The sequence below is a fragment of the Dioscorea cayenensis genome, chromosome 15 (genome assembly GCF_009730915.1).
Source record: "Dioscorea cayenensis subsp. rotundata cultivar TDr96_F1 chromosome 15, TDr96_F1_v2_PseudoChromosome.rev07_lg8_w22 25.fasta, whole genome shotgun sequence".
Lineage (NCBI taxonomy): Eukaryota > Viridiplantae > Streptophyta > Magnoliopsida > Dioscoreales > Dioscoreaceae > Dioscorea > Dioscorea cayenensis.
The window spans coordinates 21,216,153-21,238,142 of record NC_052485.1 but is presented as its reverse complement, the minus strand read 5'-3'; the positions used below and the strand labels follow the sequence as shown (position 1 = coordinate 21,238,142).

Here is a 21,990-nt window from a genome sequence, read left to right as displayed (position 1 = left end):
AAATAATAAAAAAAAGAAAATATATGGGCCTTTCTCTATCTTTGATAAACCCTACTGAAAGAAAAAGATTCATTTATCCATTGGAGAATTCAAACATTTTGGGCCAAACCAAATATACAAAAGAAAGTACAAGCCTATGTATCTTCCAAACCATTCCATTCTAATCGACCAGACTTTATTGGATTGAAAATTTAATATCAAATTTATTCAAAAGAAATAAATCATGACCATGGTCAACAATTTTTTCTCCTATAATAACCAGAAAAATGTTTGGATACATCCAACCAATTTTATTTAGTTTGTTGTATTTCAAAGAATTTATCAAAAATAAGGTTAAAAAGTTTTTTCAACATAATTTTTTTTATATCTTAATAAAATTTAAAAAAACAACAATAAATAATTTTGTATTTTGTATCCAACAAGGTATCAGAGCTTGATTTGTTACATTCGTTTAGTTCATTCATAAAGTGAATAGTTAAAATAGATTAACATGTATTAAGGTGGCTTGTTAAAGTAATTCGTAGTCCTAGATCATATATTACCAATTCTAGATGAGAACCTAGTTCCTTAAGTTACAATTGATCAATTTCTCTCAAAATTAGTTGGATTTTAGCAATGTAGTGTTTAGAAAGTTATAGGCCAATACCAAGAGTTGATAATCAAAGAACTCTAGTTCGAAAATATTTGTGTTTATTGATTTATTTGGTTAAATCGAACCCACATAATATGCTTGGTTTACCATTTAACATAGTATCAGAGCTTCATTTGTTTGTAATGTAGTTAGTCAAAATCAATTTACATGTCGGCGCGTGTTAAAGTAACTAATAGCCCCATATTAATTAATTTGAAAAATACAGATTTAAATATATGAGCCTCTATTTCTCATCATATCAGTCTAAACTTTTGCTTGGGTTGCCCCTACAGTGACCTAGCCAACCCTTTTTTTAAAATTTTCTAAATTTTTTATTATAAAAACTAAATAAGGTATCGAACTCAATTTCCAAAGCGCAAACCAACTCAACTGCAAGTGGATGTTGCTTTCTTACTAGCAAATATTATTAAAAATAATCTCATCTTATTTTATACTTATTATTCAACTTGATGTTAATTTAAATGAATAATACTTAAACTAAATTATTTATAAAAAAAAATATTATTATACAAAACAATATAATTTCAATGTGCATATTAATTTAAAACCATAACCCTTTCTACAATTTTTTTTGTGTGTTTTTTAAGTGGAAATTCTAAAATCTTATGTATTTTTAACATATTACTAATTTAAAATTATAATATTCTCTGAAATTTTTATTAATAAATAATTAGCTTAAAATTTTATAAAATTGATAAGAAAGTTTTTACTCCAATATAATTTACAAAAAATTCTTTTAATTATAAATTTTTATTTATCTTCATTTAACAATTAAAAAAAAAATTAAACTAGGATAAAGATATTAATTAGGGGATAATTACAACAATTGTCTCATTATAAGGCCATCTCCAACTAAACTGCATTTTTGATGCAGATTGGTTGATTTGGCCCAGAATGGCCTCCATTGGATCGCCAAATTATGCGCCAAATCAGAAATTGGCTACAGTGGCGCGCTGGATATTGCGCGCCACTGTAGCAACGTTATTTTAATCCTGTTTTGATTTTTTTGATTTTTGTTTTTAAAAATTATTTTTTAGTTTTTTAGTTTTTTATTTTTATAAAATTTATATTTATAATTTTATATGTTAAATATATTAATAACATATGATTTAAGTTTATATTTTTTTATTTCTATTTTTTTTTGTTTCTTTTTTTTGTAATTATGTTTTTTATATTTTTTATAAAATTTATATTTATAATTTATATGTTAATTAAATTAATAACTTATAATATAAGTTTATATTTTTTCAATTAATAAGAAATAAAAATTGAAAGAAAACAATACACTAAATATAAATTCATTAAAATTACATGAACAATAAAATAAAAATATAGAAAACAATCCTACCATAAATTATCGATGAAGTAGATGGGTTAATAGTCAGATTTTATTTTATATTTAATAAATATTTATAATAAATATAAAAAATAAAACTATATTTTGAATAGTATGATATTTAAATTTAATGGTTAAAAGTGAAAAAATTTAAAGATGATTAAATTTGCTGATAGTATGAATATATAAATTGTGAAGTGAGAATATTCTTAGAATATTCTATTTTAGAGTTCAAAATAGAGTTGGTGGTTGGAGAAACTTTTACTGTAGAAGCTGTATTTTTGAGTACTGAAGCACAAAATATAGAGTGTTGGGTTGGAGATGGCCTAAAAAACTATTAATATTTTAAACTTGGACCTGTAAGCTTACTAATTTGCAGTTTTGGTCAGGCTATTTCAAGGCTGGACTAAAAGTCAGGCAGACGACCTTCGGGTCTATTAGTACACGGGTCACCGATAGAGCCTCTCACCGAGTGGTGAGAGTTTGATTCTCGTACAGAGGCATTTCAGGGAGTTCGAATAGTGATTGATGTACGAGGTGGTTTCAGCGCTACGTGGCTGGCCCTGTCACCCACTTGTTCCACGAGGGCTTGCTGCGCGTTCCCAGGGTCTCCGGGTGGGTTCGCCCTGCTCAAAAATCGGGCCGAGCTCCCCTCTAATCAACATCACAAGAAGCTCACATAATGAATATTATGTGGGCTTCTTGTGAGCTTACCTTGCCTCACCCCTCTCACGAGGACCAAGCCATGCTCTTCCCACTTCACCCCATTCTCCAAAGATAGGACAGGGCTCGCCTCTACCACCATTGGTAGGGCAAGCTCAGTTAGACCCAACGACCTCTCCAAAAATAGGAGATAGCTTAGCTAGTTCGTGGAGGATTGGCAAGAAAATGAATAAAAAAGAAAAAAATAAAATAAAGAATACAAGAATAATTTGAATTGATAAGGATATACTCCCTCCGTTCCTTTTTATCTGTCACAAACCCATGTTCATTTTTATCTATCATTTTCTAACATTTAAAAGGATTTATTATTATTATTATTATTTAAATTACCATTAATAGTCTATTCAGGGATTGTTTGGATGACATGCTTGGAGTGGGAGAGGAGTAAATCCAAACCTTTGTTTGGATGACCATGAGTGGGATTGAGAGAGAAGTATATGTGGATTGAGTTTTTGGGGGAATCATCCCCACTATTTATGGAGATATGACCAATTTAATCTTTTTTTTTTTAATAACTAAAAATAGTAATTTGATTTAAATAATAAATAAATAAAAATTTTAAAAATAATAATTTTAATTTAATTTAATTTCATAATTACATAGATAATTTTAATAATAATTAATAATTAAAATGAAATAATAGTAACTAATAATTAGAGTTAAATATTTATTTATAATAATTAATTAATTAATTATTTTAGTTAATTAATTAATAATTAATGATATTAAGAAAATATCATTAATTATTTATTTAAAATATCTTTAAACATGTAATTAGTTATTTATTTTAGTTAATTAATTACTAATTAATGATATTAAAAAAATTTTGAGATTTGGTGAGCTATTAAAGTTAAATATTTATTTATAACAATTAATTTATTTTTTTCAATTTATATAATATTCATTTGCATAAAGGGCATATGAGTTATTTTATCATATTTACTTTCTTTATTTTTTTTTCTTCGTAATAAATTACACTCTTCAATCCTATGCTTATTTACCAAGCACATTCTTCATCCTCACTCTTATTCCACTCCTACCCCAATCTCCTCTAGACAACCAAACACTCCCCAATTCTTTTTTTATAATTAAATATGAGAGAGAAATTTGAATATATTAATTATGGGTAATTTTAGAAAGATAACTAATTTTTTATAAAATTTTGTGAAATAATTAAATTTCTTAGTATGTGTGATTCGATTAACCACGACAGATAAAAAGAAATGGAGAAAGTATTAAATACTACTTCCAATCCAAATTATATGTGGTTGTAAGAATTTTATCTTTTGTCTCAAATTAGTTGTGGCTTTTAAGAATTTTACAAACATTAATTATGATATTTTTTTCAATTTTACATATCTTAATAAATGAAATTTATTTAAAAATAACTTGTATCAATGAGAGTAAACAATCTCAATATAAGGGTAAAAATGTCCTATCATAGTAGGTTTTTTTTTTCTCTCTTAATTTTAGTAGTTTTAAAATTTTCTTAATTTTTGTGTCAAATATGTGACAATGTGCCAGATAATTTAGACTAGAGTGAGCATATATTTAAAAAATGTACTTTGTCAAAAAAATAAAAAATAAAAATTATTGGGTGGTTTTAGAAGGGACATAGATTGAGGGTCTTTTCCAACTCTACAGAATCTAGTCATTTCCCGGAGAAAATTATGAAAGATGCCAATGAATGTTTGTTCTTCAATAATAACATCTGACATGAAATTCAGAGTAATTTAATTAATTAAATAAATCAAAAGAACAAAATCAACCCCACATGATTTTCTCCCTTGTTGCACAATATACAAATCATATATATCACTTGTATAGGACTAAATACCGTTATAAAATACATATTAAGGGTCATATGTTTAGATTTTAATTACTATTAAATATGAAACTAAATTTATTTTCACAAATATCATTTTATCATGAGATAAATACTTCCACCATCTCCATCCTATTATAAATATACATTTTAATCATTTTCACAAAATAATGAAAATAAATAAAATTAAAAATTTTATAAATATTAAATTTATTTTCTCGATTTTATTAATTTTTTTTGTCACTAAAAGTTGTGCATTTAAGATGATACCAGCGGAGAATAATATGTATTTAAAAATATTGATAAAATTAAATTTAAAAATTAATATTTAAATAAATATTTGAAATATGTTTTTTTATAAAATGAACTTCTATGATGAGAGAGAGAATAAATTAGCTAGCTTTTCCAAACAAACAACCATGAACCATGTAACGCCAAGCATACATCTCATATACAACTAATCACAAAGCTTATATTTCCTAAAAGCTATTTGAACATTGGCTCCACATCCACCTCATCTGATTCTCATTTGATGTTGATGCTTTACCGATCCAAAAATATATCATACTTGCATTTGTTTCTATGTGCTCTTGTTTTATTTATTCATTTATTTATTTATTTTTATTCTTTCAATTTTCTTTAAATAACTAAATATGGACATGAAGATGGTTTATGTGGTTCAGTGAGCTTCCAACATGAACGGCCAGTGTCTCTCCGCGTCACTATTTTTAATGTAACCACACCACATTGATTCTAGTTTGAAGCTTGATTTGAAACTCATTTTTGTCCGTATACCTTTGTCATTCTATTTTAAAAAAAAATGAGTTGAATTAAGATTGTGTTGTAAATACTATTAATAATTCATTTTACGTATAAACATATACTTCTTTCAGTTTTTTTTTATTTATTTATTTTAACTAAATCATATAAATTAAAAAAATTGGTTAAAATTAGTTGGTAATCTATAATTTATAAAAAATATACTAACCTTCCAAACTTATCATTATTTAAAAAATGCTTTAAAATATATGTAGTTGAATATAATTTACGGGAAGTACCAAAAAATCCCTCAATAGTTTCAATTACTCCTTTTAATCCCCCAAAAGATTGTGTTTCCACAGGGGTTACTCCTTTTTCTGTAATTTACTTTTTAGCCCAAAATCAGTTGACGAAGAAGACATGGCTGTGAAATGACGTCGCTGCCCCTGAGAGAAGTTGTGTGAGATGAATTAATTGGGTTTTAATTCAACCAGCTGAAATGACATTTTTAACCCCGCTTTTTCTTTGGGAACTGATGGCGAGGATGGTTGGGACTGTGAATCGTTGGGATTCGGGAACGAAACCCTATCTTCCACCAAAGGGCGCATCCTTTCGCCTTCTTCTTATCTCGGTGAAGGCCGTTGAAAACCTTTTGTTCCGCTCGTTTTCTTTCTTGCTAAACCTCGTTTTTGAGATCTCCGGTGACTTTCATTCCCGGTTTCCAGTTGTTCGGGAATTTCTTCGGCAAAGATCTCCGGTGACTTTTTGTGAAAGATTGGCGAGTTACCTCAAAGGAAAAAGGCAGCATAAAGGTGAGAAAACATATGTAATTGCCATGGAAAGAGGGTTATTTGAGTGGCTTTCCCTATTTTTTGTGTAATGTTGTGTGATTCCTTTATTAATATGGACATTCTTATGTAAATCTCATCGTTTTTCCTGTGTATACTTTGCGATTTGTTGTGTATAATATTATATTTATCTCTTAGTGATTGAGTTTGTGCTTGCATTTTTTATATGGATCAGAAGATGGCAACAATACTTGTCAAAGCTCGGTGTTATCTGGGCCCAGTTGTGGAAACCATTGCAGAGTTGAAAAAACAAATGAACATGCACCATTGGGAGATACTCTGCGGTACGCCGTTTGCCCATTTTATGGATGTCTCTCCCATGTTGCAAGAGAGAGGGGTTCTCGATGCGGAATTGCAGGTGTACGACGAGAACATCCAAATGTGTAAGGACAAAGCATGCTCTCGTTCAGATTAGAAGACGTCACTCTCAACCTATGCCTCAGTTGCCATGGAGATATTGTCTCTTACAAGCACGAGAGGGTCTAGTCAGAATTTAAGAAGAACTTTCTACATAAAATGCACAACTGTCACCGAGATGCAATCAAAAATAGCCTACTGAGAATTGTATGCAGCAAACATGGCGACGAGGAGACCTTTGTGAAGCTCCTGATAGTGAACTTCATGACGGTGATTCTGTTCCCCAACACTTGTCTAAATACGCCGGCATTCGTAGCAAGGTACGTCGACGATTTGGGGTTACTCGGGCGTTACGCATGGGCGCATGCTACTCACAAGAACATGATGGAAGACATCTCTTTGAGCCAGTGTCAAACTTTGTTGTAAAGGAAAGTGCCCTAGTGTAGGGTATTTGAGAGGTTACTCCATTGCACTGATTATTTGGTTTTATGTGGTGGCGGGCAGTGTCAAAAAACAAAGAATAAGCCAGGCACCATGTATAATGTACTATAGGGATTCCAGTTTCATCAAGTCGGCGTCTATCAAGCGTTACTGAACTCACTCAAAGGGAGAAAAGTAAGTTAATCCTATTGTTATCTAAAATGATTAGTAATTTGGACGAATGTGTTATCTCTCGTGTTTTACAATGTTGTACTGTGTATATTACTCGATTCATGTGTATAATATTGTGTTCCTGTGTATAATATCACATTTTTTGTGTATATTTTATTGTTTTTTGTGTATATTCTAGAATTACTGTGTATATTGTGCTAACGTTGCGGTGTTTCGTGTTTACTTAGCAGTTCTCTGAGATTCTGCCAGCTAACGACGAGGAGAATATGTTAGTTGGTAATATTAAACATGACAAGAAGTAGACTCCTGTCAGAACATCGGAATCGGGCTACTATACAAGGCAGTCCCGACAACAAACAAGTCCCCCGACCACTGGGAAAAGGCCAAGCGTTGAGCCAACAAAGAAGCGACGCCCGAATCAATCCTCTTCAACCACTCTGAAGAAATTAACTGTCGACAATCATCGGTAGAGAGGCTGGAGGAGGTTCCGCTAGGTGACGATGAAATGCGGCGGTTATTACAATAAGTCTTAACAGAGTTCTGTGACTTGCGAGCTTGTACAGACGAGCGTAATCGTGAAGATGCAAAGAGAAAAAGGGCTGAGTCACGGTCTCCCATGTGAAGGCAATAGATATCAGTCTCCCCTCTTCGTCAGGATCGTCCCCTACTCCTAGCATTAGGTTCAAAAGAGTAGCACGATCTTGGAAAAGCCGTTCTAGTCAGTACAGTACGAAGTATACATGTAATGCGGAAATCCCTGCATAGCATGACGAAGCTGCTTCCGAGGATGTTCACGCTCCACCAACAGCTACTGAAGAAGAAGAGCCAGAAGTTGCAGCATAGGTCCCCGCATCTAATCGCTCCGTCCGAAGTGATGAAATTCCAGTTCCTGAAGCTGGCATAGATGACATTTCATCTCTTGCTCCGCCTCCTCAGGTGGCCACGGATGAAATTTTGTCTCATGTCCGCCTCCTGAGGCCCCAATAGCCACCCAGATCCCGGTAAAGGATGAAGATGCTCCCCCAAACGTGTTACATAGCGCATGGTTGCGCAAGACACACATCAAAGCAGTCCATCTCCAAAAAGAGTTCCACCAAAATTTTGTTGTAAATACATTTTTGTTAATGACTCTAAATATCATATAATTGAGAGAAAATCATAACCAACATATATACCAAGCCTGCATTGTGGGCTCATTTTTGTACAATTTGGTAGTGGTACTGGCACATATACTGCACAATCAAATATTTTTATATGTGAAATATCAAACACTTTTTCCCATTACAAGTTGTTGTCGTGAATATGAATTACATGCAATGGAACGGATCCGAATTATATCTGTAATATGCAAAATAGCATGACCACACACATTTGTAAGAAATTTTATCCTTAAAAACATTGGATGAGTAATAACCTGGAGTCTTTTAATTAATGATTCCGCACCCATTTTTCGTATGTACATGAGCTACTAGATGCTCAACTTATCATAAAATGTGATGCATCCAAATATGTATTTTAGGTTATATTCATATCATTAGTAGGATTATCCTCAATGGAGTTAATTGTAGGGTTGCTGGTAAAATTTGTCTCAGGATATTTACCTTTCTTATCTTTCACTGATATTTGGCAAAGGCAAACAAAATGCTTAGAGTTTCTGCAAATTATGGACAATGGCCTTGCATTCCACGATGATAACAGGTATTCCTTTTTATTTCTACCTTCATGTTGTGGCTTTGTTGTTTTTGTTGATGTACTTCAATTTTTTTCACCGTGAGGCCCAAAATAATTCTGGCCTCCATCACGACTACACTGTCCTCAACCACTATGATATGCTTATCCACCATAGTTTTTATAACTGTTATTGTAACCACGCCATTTTCTTTGCTCATAATTAGTTTTAGGCAATGGTGCTGATCTAAATGGTCGAGATGGATGATTTTGCATCAACAACTCATTATTTTGCTCTGCCACAAGGAGACAAGAAATTAATTTAGAAAACTTTATAAAATTCTTTTTTATGTATTGTTGTTGTAATATAACATCTCAAGCAAGTAAATGTTTTCTCTAGCATCATGGTTTTTGTCATTGGTTCTCCACAGCCATGTACTTTTTCAAATAGCTCATAATTATATTGTTGCACACTTGCACACACTTCAAATCTTCAAACCTTGAGATTTGACAATCATTCCATGTTTTAGATAAATAGACCACTTTGATATATTCAAATCTCTTTTTCATGGAAACCCACAATTTTTGTGGATCCTCAATAGTCAAATACACATTTTTCAAGCCAAAATCAAGATGATGCCTTATATTAAGGTTTATGCTTTATTATCAATGAGCTCTTTATTATAAGCCTAAATAGTTTTGCTTAGATTCTTGACATTAGAATGGAGCTTGACATCGAAGTTTCATGATATATAATTAATCCTAGAGATATGAAGGACATCAAGTTTTGTTTTTACAATATTTGTCGTTAAATTTAAACACTAAAAAAATATAATACCTAATTAAAAGAAATTATTAAGTTAAAATATGAATGGTCAATATAAAGGTAAATTAAAGACAAATATAAGTGCAAAATAAAATTATGAGGATATTCGTGCCGATAACATGTTATAAATACTACTAATAATTCATTTATGATATAAACATATATCTAGATTTCCAAGAAAATAAAGACATATACCAAATACCCTTGTTAGTATTCCACCTTTTCTTTTTTCTTCTTCTTCTAAATCTCATTTACAAAAATGGGAAAGTATATTAAGGAATTGATGATTAAGAATACTTTGATCTAACAATAAAAAATAAAAGATAAAAAGTTTAATTACCTTATAGGTCCCTATAATTGTGTACTTATGCTCCTTTTAGTCCTTCTAATATTTTTAGGTATAATTAAATCCTCATATTTAGTCGAATTGGGTCATTCTAGTCCACAACAATATTTTTAAGTATAATTAAGTCCTTACAATTTATATTTGTCTATCTACACAGTGGACTAAAATGATCTAATTCAACTAAATATAAGGATTTAATTGTACCTAAAAATATTGCAAGGATTAAAAGAGCATAAAGTACACAATTACAGGGACATGTACAGTAATTAAACTAAGATAAAAATGTGGCCGGCTACTAGAGTATACATCCACAATTTCAGTACTAGAGTATACATCCACAATTTCAGTAGCATTCACAACATATTGAGACTTGTCAACGATTTGCACTAAAATACAAATATTAACAAATTATTTTGAGAGAGAGATTCAAATCTTCCTCATTTTATAATTTAGCATTATGATTTACTAATTTAGAATAAAATACAATATATCTTTGTGATGACATGTAAAATTGAATTTACTTGTATAACTTTAATTAATAATCTAAATTAAAAAGAAAAACAAACTTTTAAGTATAATAAAGATAAGTATGGACCTCGTGTAATCATTTCAAATAATGCAAAATAAAGAAAAAAGAAAAAAATAAGACAAATGCAACTAAAGGTGGCATGTCCCTAGTTTTTTTTTTAACAATTATTTATCATTTTTAAATTAATTAAAAAAAAACAAATAATGATGCATGCCAATAAGTAGACACAATTAAACAGTAAAGGACCAAAATATCCTTCACAAATTTCAAACAACACCTCTTAAATTCATGGATTTTTATCAATGCCCACTAATCCTTGGAATTCAAAAGGTATAATTACTATACAGGTTTCTGTAATTATATATTTTTTGCCTTTTTAATTTTTATAATACTTTTAGGTACATTTAAGTTATCATATTTGATCAAGTTAGGACTTTCTAGTCCTAGGCGTAGATGGCGTTATCTTCATCTTTTCTTTTGAGTTGGCATGGCTTTAAATATTCGTTGTTAGGTACAATTAAGTCCTCATATTTGGTCGAGTTGAGATTTTTTAGTCCCCCTATTTCGTAATAAAAAAAATCATATTCACCGTTAGGTACAATTAAGTCTTCATATTTGATCGATTTGGGACTTTTTAGGCCCCCAATTTTGTAATAAAAAAAAGTCACGTCGGCGCAAAAGAAACGGAAAATTAACGCCATCTATAGTGCTGACAAGAAAGTCCCAACTCAATCAAATATGAGGACTTAAATGTACCTAAAAGTATTACAAAGATTAAAAAGGTAGAAAGTACACAATTACAGTGTCCTGTACGGTAATTAAACCAATTAAAAATGACTCCCATTTAATTTTTTAGTCTCCGTTTCTTTTTATCTGTCATAAACTCATGTTCCTTTTTATCTGTCATTTTCTCACATCAAGAAGCATTTTTTTTTTTCAAAATTACCCTAACATTCTATTTAGTTCTCTTCTTGGAATTAAATATAAGAGAGAAATGTGAAGATATAAGTTAAGGGTAATTTGGAAAGATAACAAATTTTTTATAAAAGTTTGTGAAATAACTAAATTTATTGGTGTGTGAGATTCGGTTAACCATGACAGATAAAAAGAAACGGAGGAAGTAGTTTCTATTTTCACAGCATGTACAATAAAGGATTGATAATTTATTTTTCTCCCAAATGAGAAGTTGAGAATTTCTTTCACTACAATGAGTGAGGGCTATGATTTGTCCATATTTATTAATATACATATATTTATATTTTTACCATCACTAATGGAGCTTGCCTAAGCTAATGTCAAGGCCGAAGCTAGAGATAGTCTTTCGGCCTAAGTGATGACCTCATCCTAAGTGTCGATGAGCTCTCAAAATTAAGCCAAGATCAAAGCGTGTCCCTGGGATATAGACCTTGGAGCAACCTCAATTAACATGGTGAGCAAGAGCAAACTATGTTAAGACGGTGAGTTCACTGAAAAAATAATGACAAAAATGCACATCAAAGTAATTTTTTTAAAATAAAAATACTTAACATTTTATTTTTATTTAAAAAAACTTTGCCAAATACTAGTGAGCGCAATGCTAAGACATGTAAACTTGAGTGGGAAGGCAGAGCTTCTATCCTCCGCCTATAATAGCACTGTCAGTATTCTATAAATACTATAATAGTGGCGGCTCAAGATAACTAGAGGCCTAAAACAAAATTTTAGAATAAAATCTTTTATTTTATTTAATAAAAATTAATTTTAAATAAAATTTAATTTTAATAAATACCTATTTGAGATGTTTATTTATCTTTTTACATGTTACTAAACTTGTAATGAAGGGATATATTTAAAATTTATAAGCAAAAAACTCAACAGAGTGAAAATATAACCAAAAAAAAAAATTGCAACAATATAAAAATTACAAAAGCTCTTATTTATAATTAAAATAAATAAATATTATATTAATTTTGGAGGAAAAAAATGTATGAAAAAAATCAGAGGACCATAATAAAATTTTGAAAAATTAGTTACGAAAGATATGAGACTGATTAAGCATTAAAATAAAAATATTTAATATTTTATGATATTATTTAAAATTTTAAAAGTTAGCTAGGATTATAAAACATTAATTAAATATTAAATTAAAATATTTTTATATTACAATAATTATTTAGAGTCTTTCAAAAGTTTTAGTTGTTAAAATTATTGTTAAAAAAAAAAATCAAAATTAAAGATGAGATTTTAAAAAAAATTATTATGCAAGATCTATACTATAAAAATATTGTATAGTGCTATTATGTAAATCATCTTTAAAAAAAAGTTGTACTCTTTATTTTTTTATAATTGTAAGTTATAAATAATACTGATATATCATCTTGGACGTAGCTTATTAACTTATCTCATATATTTTATCAAAAAAAAAAAAAAACTTCTCTCATATAATAAATTTATTGAGAATTATTAAGGAATCATAAACAATATTCACTGTATCCACAAATTTATATGATAACCCCTTTGTAGCCTTGTAGGGCGGGGTTTATCATAAACACTTTTAAAATAATAAAAAAGTCTTACGACTGCAGTGAACTACAACCTAATCAGACCCCTCCAAGAAACTTTCACTAAAATTCCAAAAAACAGAGCCATTAAAACGGGTGGATCTTATCAAGAGCCAGCGTGGGATAAGTTTTTGGGTCCCACTCTTGATCATCCACCTGTCAGTCCATATGAGTCCAAATTCCAAGAAAGAAACGTCTCTTTAAATAGGGTTGGGTTGTTTAGCCTTCTTAGCTGCCCACTGAAGCTCCAAAACCAAGCTCATCATCCATTTGAGAACGATGGGGAAGTTCGCATACCTCGCCGTGGAGCCTAACGCCGATCTCATTGATTCCGATCTCAGGGAGGTCGCCGGCGCCACCAAGAAGCTCTTCAACCATGCCTTCATTCTCGCCGGTGGTATCAGCTTTGGAACCACATTTCTCAAATCTATCGCTTCCTTTGCTGCCATGTGAGCTTCCATATATCTTGCTTCTTGTCTGTGAAATCATTCTTTGTTTTTCCTCTTGATTTCATTCATAGATGCTTTTGAATTCACTATACTAACTTTTTTTTTTTTAATTTTTTTTTAACCTTATTTGTCCACATTGACATGTAATTTCCGGTCCATAACTGTGCCTATTTGCCCACATCCACATATATATATATATATATAAGAGGACTTATCGTTTATGTGTACAATATTTATATAAATAATAACGGTTGGATAATGATCCTGTAAACAAATACTCATAATTTATGTGTATAATATTTATATAAATAATAACCGTTGGATAATAATTAAACGGCGATAAATAAATATTCCTAATAAATAGTAATATATGTACTTACGTGTAGATGACTTAAATCTTATATATAACGATTAAGTCTGATGAGAGACGGGTTAAACATATTTTTATACCTCTTATTATTATTTTGATATTTTTTATCCATTAGTTTGATTTTTAAATTCTAATAACTTGATGATTAATTTTACTTTATTTTTATTTCAGGAATTTTTTAACATTGTTTATTTGCACCGCTTTTAAAAAATTAATAAAAAAATTAATAAATAAAAAAAGAGTGTTCTCATATTTTATCCAAAAGTTAAAAATTACATGGTTCATAGTTTGTTCTGTTAATAACTTGATGGTCAACTTTACTTTATTTTTATTTAAATAATTTATTAAAATTTGTTTTGTTAGGTTTAACAATTAATTATTAGATCCTTTGGAAACATAAGTTCATAGTTTTCAATTTAAACACAGCTAAGGAATATAACAAAATCTTACTTGGTAAAATTATTGACATTAATTTATTTTTCTTTATGTTTCTTATTTAATTTTCTTATCTAAGATATGATTAATTTGACTATATATATAAATTTTTTGTCTAATTGCAGATATTTGTTGATTTTAGATCGAACAAATTGGAGAACAAATATATCAACATTTCTATTAGTGCCTTATATTTTCTTCAGTCTTCCAACTTTACTCTTCTCTTTCCTGAGGTTAGCACCTTTATTTTTTTTCCTTTCAATTCCTTCATAATTTATTTTCATTAGTTACTTAAATTGTATTAGAAAATTTGCATGAAGTCTCAAGAAATTAAAGTGTTGAAAAATTGTAAAATTACTTGCCATAATTTTAGTTTACTAGTTGCATCTACTATTTCACCTTTTGATATATTAAATTAAGTTGATTATATATATATATATATATATATATTTAATTATATTATATCTCTTTTAGAACATATATCATTAGACAACATCTTTAGTATCAAAACTATATTTATCTCAAATTAAAATACTAAACATTATAAAGGTATGATAAGAAAAATAAAATTAAAAATTGTTTAGGTTTTTGGCTCCAAAATCTATTAAGACTTTAAGACTACATATGGCCCCCATTTTTTTTGTCCTGTCTTCTTGACCCTTCACTAATAATAAACATCTTTTTTCTTTCCTTTAATCAAACAAAACCAGCATTCACACATGCCTCATTTTTTGTCATTTAGATTTTAAGCTTTGGCAAGGTTCATCATCTTTTGTAATTAATATACCAACACTAGCATCCACTTGACTTTGATAGGGCCCCCCACCTTAAATTATTTGAGAATATTGCAAAGGCAATGGATTGTGGGACATGTTATTTGTTTACATAATTGCTTCAGTGATACCCATAAAAAATATAGTACTACACTCCTCAAAATTAGAGAAAAAAATAATAAAGGACAGGACATTCATTTCACATTGATTTTGATTGTTTCTGGGTTGATTTAAATCATGTTTTCTAAAACCTTCTCCAATTCAAAACTCTAAATTTGGCTTTTTCATACTTAAAATACAGCTTCTACAATTAAAATTTCTCCAACTCCATTTCTATTTTTAACTCTAAAATAAAATATTCTAAAAATATTCTTCTTATTTCATAATTTATATATATTCATACTATTAACAAATTTAATATCTTTAAATTTTTTTTCCACTTTTGACCATTGAATTTAAATATTATACTATTTAAAATATGATTTTTATTTTTATAATTATTATAAATATATATTAAATATAAAATAAAATCCAATTGGTAAAAAAAAAGTAATGATATTTTTACCGAATAGATTTCCCGAATAGGTTTCCTGCATGACGTGGATGTTAAGTTGGCATCCATGTCAGCATCCACGTCATTCTTTGCTTATTTTTTTTCTAAAAAAACATTTTAATTTCTCTTTATTATCTAAATCTTAAATTTAAATATTTAATCGTAAAAGATAAACATGTAAATGATAAACCGAAAACCCCTCCCTAAAATAGGACATAGGATTTAGAGTTTAGGGTGCATGGGGTTTAGGACATAGGATTTAGAGTCTAGGGTTTAGGGCTTAGGATTTAGGGTTTAGGGTTTAGTATTTATTATTTAGGGTTTAAAATTTTAGATTTTTAGTGTATAGATTTTGTAGTATTTGAGTTTATAATTTTAGATATAGTTTTATAATTTTTTTTAATTTTAAGTATTTAAGAATTTTTAAAGTTCAAATTTGAAATTTATATAAAACAAATAATGACGTAGATGAGGATGTGGATGACAAATTGGACATTCATGTCATTCGAAAACCTATTCGGTAAAAATAACATCGCTAAAAAAAAGTACAAATACAAAAACAACTGTTCCCTTCTGGATCTAATATGTTTAATGACATATTCGGCAATATTGGTGGAAGTGACGATAACATGCCAGACTATTAGCCCCATCTACTTAAAACTTTATTTTAAGTGTTGTGGTTTTTTTTTTCTTTTTGATATCGATGATAGTGTATGTTTTAAGATTATTTTCTATGTTTTTTATTTTATCGTTCATGTAATTTTTGTTAATTTAATGAATTTATACTTCGCAAATTATTTTCCTCAATTTAATATTTCTTATTAATTAAAAATATTAATTTAATTAAAATACAAAGTTATAAATATAAATTTTAAAAAATTAAAATTAAAATTAAAAAAGAGAATTAAAAAAAAAATTAAAAAACTAAAAATCAAAACTAATGCTGCTACAGGGGCGCGCAATATCCTGCGCGCCACTGTAGCAGAAGTTTGATTTGGCACAGAGAATTGCACCCGATTAAAGCATCATGCGTCAAATCAAAATGATTTGCGCCAAATTAAAGGTGCATTGGAGATGCCCTAATAACCTTATGATTAGAATTTGTGACAATACTTATTTAATGATATACAGAGGTGAGCTTGGGAAATGGCTTGCATTGGTAGCTGTTTTAGTGAGACTCTTCTTTCCAAAGCACTTCCCAGGTTTGCACTCTTGTTTCATATGAATTCATAGAGTCATATTTCTAGTCTCTTTGCATTATTTCTTATGAAGTTACTACCTTAGCTACCCTACAAATGTCCACCTTAACTGAAGAGTAAAAAAAAGTAGTTCAAATAAAAAAAAAATTATTAACATTTAATTTATCTTTTCCATTTTACTCATTTGTCTTTCTAATCATTAAAATTGTACATTTCAAGAGAAAAGTGAATTTAAATAGATTAATAAAATTAAATTTAAAATTTAGCACTTAAATTAGCTGTGCGAACTTATATTTTTTTTATTAAGATAAGAGCGTGATCTTATTTTATACTGTAAAAGCTTAGAATATAAAAATAAACAGGGAAAAATAATTAAAATTTAAGGCATGTATTAAATTTTAATATGCAAAACTTCAACACATGCTTAAGACAAAATAAGTCATCAAAAGTTTGACTCTTTATCACTGTATGATTCAGATTTAATAATAAAAATGTATTCGTTGGAAATGATTCATGTATATAGTCAAAAATAAAAAATAAAAATTTTTAAAAAAAGGACAAAATGGGAAAGTGGAAGTGGAGCCGAAGAGGGGCAATTGCTTATAAACATGTTATAAATAAGGATATAATCTTAAGGTTTGTGCTGCAACTGATGTCACCCTCAATAATAAATAATGTACTTTGTAGTCTGGTGCCAACTGCCAAGCCTATTGTTAACAATGTACTTGTGCCAAACTTGCCATGTCTGTTTTTTACTAAAAATTCACGTGAGATGAGGTGAAGAAAGATTTTGTAAAATAAAGTAGAGTCAGATAAAGCAAGTAATATAAAAAAAAAAAAATTAATTAAGTTATATCTTATTTAAATTAAAGGTAAAATAAATAAAAATTATTAACCTTTGTAGTGTTTGGATTGAGAGTATATAAGGTAAAGTTTTAGATAAAAATTACTACAATGTCCTTGAAGCTATAAATTGTATTTTATGCTAAGTTTATATATACAATATTATTTTTATTAATTAAATATTTTTATTTGAAAATTACTATTTATTTTATTTTTCACAAACATCAAATCTAATTTGTTATATGGGCCATGTATGTAATTATTTAATTTCAAGAGGAGTATTTTTGTCATGGAAAAAGTTCCAACCTTCCAAAATCCCTCAATTTAGAGGGTTGAAAAAAGGGGTTAAATAAAATTTTTTCAACCCTTTTAACCCCCAATTACCCTACTTTGCATACAATTTTGGATCCAAATAAGGGTTGGTCAACAACCTTCCCTTACAAAACCTTCATTTACCCCCCTCCCAAACAAGCCCTAATTAGTTGGCAAAACCCCTAAGGGTCATTCAAAGCAATAATATTAACAGATAAATATTATTAACTTACAAATATATATTTTAATCAATATTAATTAAAATAAAATTGCTCTAAACTTTCAAACCTCAAAGTGATTATTCTGGCCCCAGTCAAATGTATAGATTTTTTTTTTTATTAATATTATTTATTAATTAATATTAATATATTTGTTAAATTCTGGTTATCTATTTTAATAATTAAATTTTCCAAAAAAAATTTGAAGTTTCAATTGGAAAAGAGTTGCAGCAGTGGATGAAAATACTAAAAGCCTTGATTCCTAAATCTAAAATTTTTTTAATAGATAAACCATTCACCTCAACTAATTTTATTGTAAAAATTAACTCAATCTCCAGATTAGTAAAGACAAAATTATCATCCTTCTTTTAATATGAAAGTGGTAGCAAACAATTATATTGGGATAATGCTCATTGATTGATTAATCTAAAATATATATCCCATGAGATGGATTAGATTAAGTCACCAAAAACCTTTAATTCCTCGCCATGTTCCATTTATTATGATGCTTAGACCAAGAGAAGTAATATATTAATAGTGCTCCAGAGAAAGGAATGGGGTTGATTAAATTATGTTATTCTCACATGAACATATACATATATAGGGAAAAAAAGATTTTTATGATCATGAAATATCATTAACATTTTATTATTAAAAAATATAATTGATTATTACCATCAATGTTATTTTTATTATTAGTACTGTTATTATTACTATTTTAAGTATTAAGGTTGGTGGTGTTAAAATCATTATTGTCACACACACACAGGCATGCATGTATACACATAAATACATACACGTGCATATAAATACACAAATATATACCTAACATATTTAACTTAATATTAATATATGTACATTAGTACATTAGTAAATCATGTAAATTAAATTATGATAAATTGATAATTACTTGTTTAAACTTAATTAATTACTAATAAATGACAAACAATTAAAAAAAATATCAAGAAAATAACGTCAAAGGCTAACATAAGATTGGATTGTGATGCCCCTTAAAAACTAGGTAAGCTTTATCTAAACTTAAGTGCTTGGATAAAGCAAAGAATGAAGGTCAAAATATCAAAATAGTCCATCTATTTTGCGTTTTCCACCATTTTAATCCCTCTAATATAAAATCCGTCTTTTTGGTCCTCGTATTTTTCACATTTTTGTCTTTTTGGTCTCTCTAATTGACGGATTTGCCCTTTTGGTCCTTCCAATTGATGAATTAGAGGGACTAAAAAAATGAAAATGTGTAAATACGAGGACCAAAAGGACGGATTTTACAACTAAAGGACAAAAATATGCAAATACAAAGACCAAAATGGCGGATTTTATATTAAAGGGACTAAAATGACAAAAAACAAAAAATAGAGAGACCATTTTGATATTTATACCAAGAATGAAAGGTGCCTAGGAGAGTGATAAATGGAAAATTAGATAAAAGATATTTGTTATTTATGTTCGGCATTTTTAACATACTATTGGATTCAAGTCATGTATAGAAGGAAAAAAAATATATTATAAATTTATAATCATAAAGTATCATTAACATTTTATTACCATTGATGTTATTTTCATTATTAGCATTCCTATAGTTAAAGAATTATGACTGGTGGTAATTCTTAATAAAACCATCATAATGTACTATGCTTTTCGAGAGAGGATTGTTTACTTTAAGGTTTGGTGCAGACTGGCTGGAGTTGCCTGCATCATTGATCCTTCTTCTGGCCATTGCCCCAGACTTATTGGCTCATAGCATCAGGGACAGCATTCTCGGACCTTGCACATGCTTCTTTGTAAGCTGTTTCCTGGTACAAGAACACATACGAGCATCAGGTGGTTTCAAGAACTCATTTACAAAGAGTCGTGGACTTTCCAACTGCATCGGTCTTGTTCTTATTTTGATATATCCTACCTGGTCCATGATCTTGTATTTTATCTAGACTTCAAAGAATTCATCTCCTGCATATAGTTTTGCATTCCTTGTAGAAGCATCAATTTACTCCTTGTGCATTCATTTATTTGTAAGACTTTGAATTCGTTCTCTTCCTTGGTTACTTTGGAAATGCAGTTGAATGCCTGTTTATTCCCACATCATGTTTGAGCAATATCTTCATTCAAAGTCCTGTCAACACAGATTTAGGGATAACTATGCATAGCAAATTTAAGGTGTTTGTGGGAATTAACAAATGCATAGCAATAATAACTGCTTGTGAAAAATTTGGATTCCATTTTCAATCACTAGAAATGGCCACCTTGCAGGGAAAGCATGATATTGGTAATCATTAAACAAAATTTTTCATTAATTTAATGTAAGGAACTCACGGCTTGCTCCTTATCAGACATACCTTTCTATAGCAATAATAATCTTCATGCAGACATCCTGTTAGGAAATAATTTTCTACAATTATTTTGTGCCCTTGCACCGCTTCTTCAACATCCTCCATGTTAATAGCAAACTCCCAAACCTGTGACACAGCATATATGAAGATAAATAAAATAAATTTAAAAAAAAATCATAAAAGAGAATGCAACTAGTAGCAAAGTGTGGAAATAAACTTCTCTAACATAACAACAAGCAAAAAATTAAGCAATAATAAAATGTAGGATGAGTAATCGTCTAGACCTTGACTACAATTTCAAAGAATCTTTGGGCAATGTTATCAAAACAAATCAAATATTAATCAAGTTTATCAAGTCTATATATGTATATATGCCATTCGTCATCTGCGGACACGCGTAGAGCGTCCGCGGATCACCAATTTGCATAAGAAGGGATGTAAATAAAGGTGGACGAATGAAATTTATTTATTACTATTATAATGGAAGATCGGATGGATGAGATGAAAATATTGTTCATCATTTGTATGGGCTATACAATGTTCATCCCACTTAACATTGTTTGAAAAACACTATTCAAACAATGAATGATATTAATCGTAGATAAATTATCTACGGACGTTCTTAAACAACCTGCCCTCATATATACATATATATATATATATAATACACATAAACATAAAAAACAGTCTTAAAGGGGAAATTATAGCATTTGAATTAGATATTGGACAGTCACAAATAGATTTATGTATTAGTTAGGAGAGTTGCACCAACTACAAGTTCAAATGTGTCTACAGGACTTCCATTAAATAGCAAAGAATCATACTATGAACTTTACTTATAAAAATATTTATTTGTACATTACTAAAGAAAATTTATCCAATTAAATAAGGAAAGTGCAAGTGATGGACGAAAGCTCAACAACAAAACCTAATAAGAAAAAAATATGGTCATGTTATAAGAAATCTTAAAGAAAGATGACTGACCTGAGAGATCAATGTCAGAAAAATGGAATATCTCTTTTGAAGACGAAAGGACAAACTTAACTTCTTAAAAAAATTATCATTTATCCTACCTATACAAAGGATATTGGGGAATAAAGGAAGTCAGAAGATAGAGTTATATACCAAACGAATCACAAGAGATAGTTAAACTCTCTAAATAACAATTGTGTTTATTAAAATAAGGGATTGGGAATACAAAGTAAGTCAAAGTTCATAAAACCATAATTCTGTTTATATGCAAATTTAAGCTTCAAGATCTCAACAAACACGGTTCAAAGTAAACTCTCATGGCCCAAATGAATACAATAAAGCAAAAAAGTAACCCTAGAAAGAAAGACTCAATAGAATCAAAACAACCACCAGGGAATGCAATCAAGAGAGCTAGTCAAAAGAATCAAGGAAGGAATCAATGTATACCAGCATTGAATCAGGATCAATAGCTTGAAATTACTAGTATTAGCTTTGAATTCAAG

At 29.2% G+C, this 21,990-nt stretch overlaps 1 protein-coding gene across 1 annotated transcript; it reads left to right on the top strand.

Moving 5' to 3' along the window:
* The first annotated feature begins 13,238 nt into the window (after nucleotides 1-13,238).
* On the top strand, nucleotides 13,239-20,265 carry LOC120277501 (cold-regulated 413 plasma membrane protein 2-like). Its single transcript, XM_039284365.1, has 4 exons — nucleotides 13,239-13,470; nucleotides 14,401-14,508; nucleotides 16,733-16,803; nucleotides 19,863-20,265. The coding sequence occupies exons 1-4, from the start codon at nucleotides 13,301-13,303 to the stop codon at nucleotides 20,114-20,116; spliced, it is 603 nt and encodes a 200-aa protein (XP_039140299.1). The 5' UTR covers nucleotides 13,239-13,300; the 3' UTR covers nucleotides 20,117-20,265.
* The last annotated feature ends 1,725 nt before the right edge of the window (nucleotides 20,266-21,990 follow it).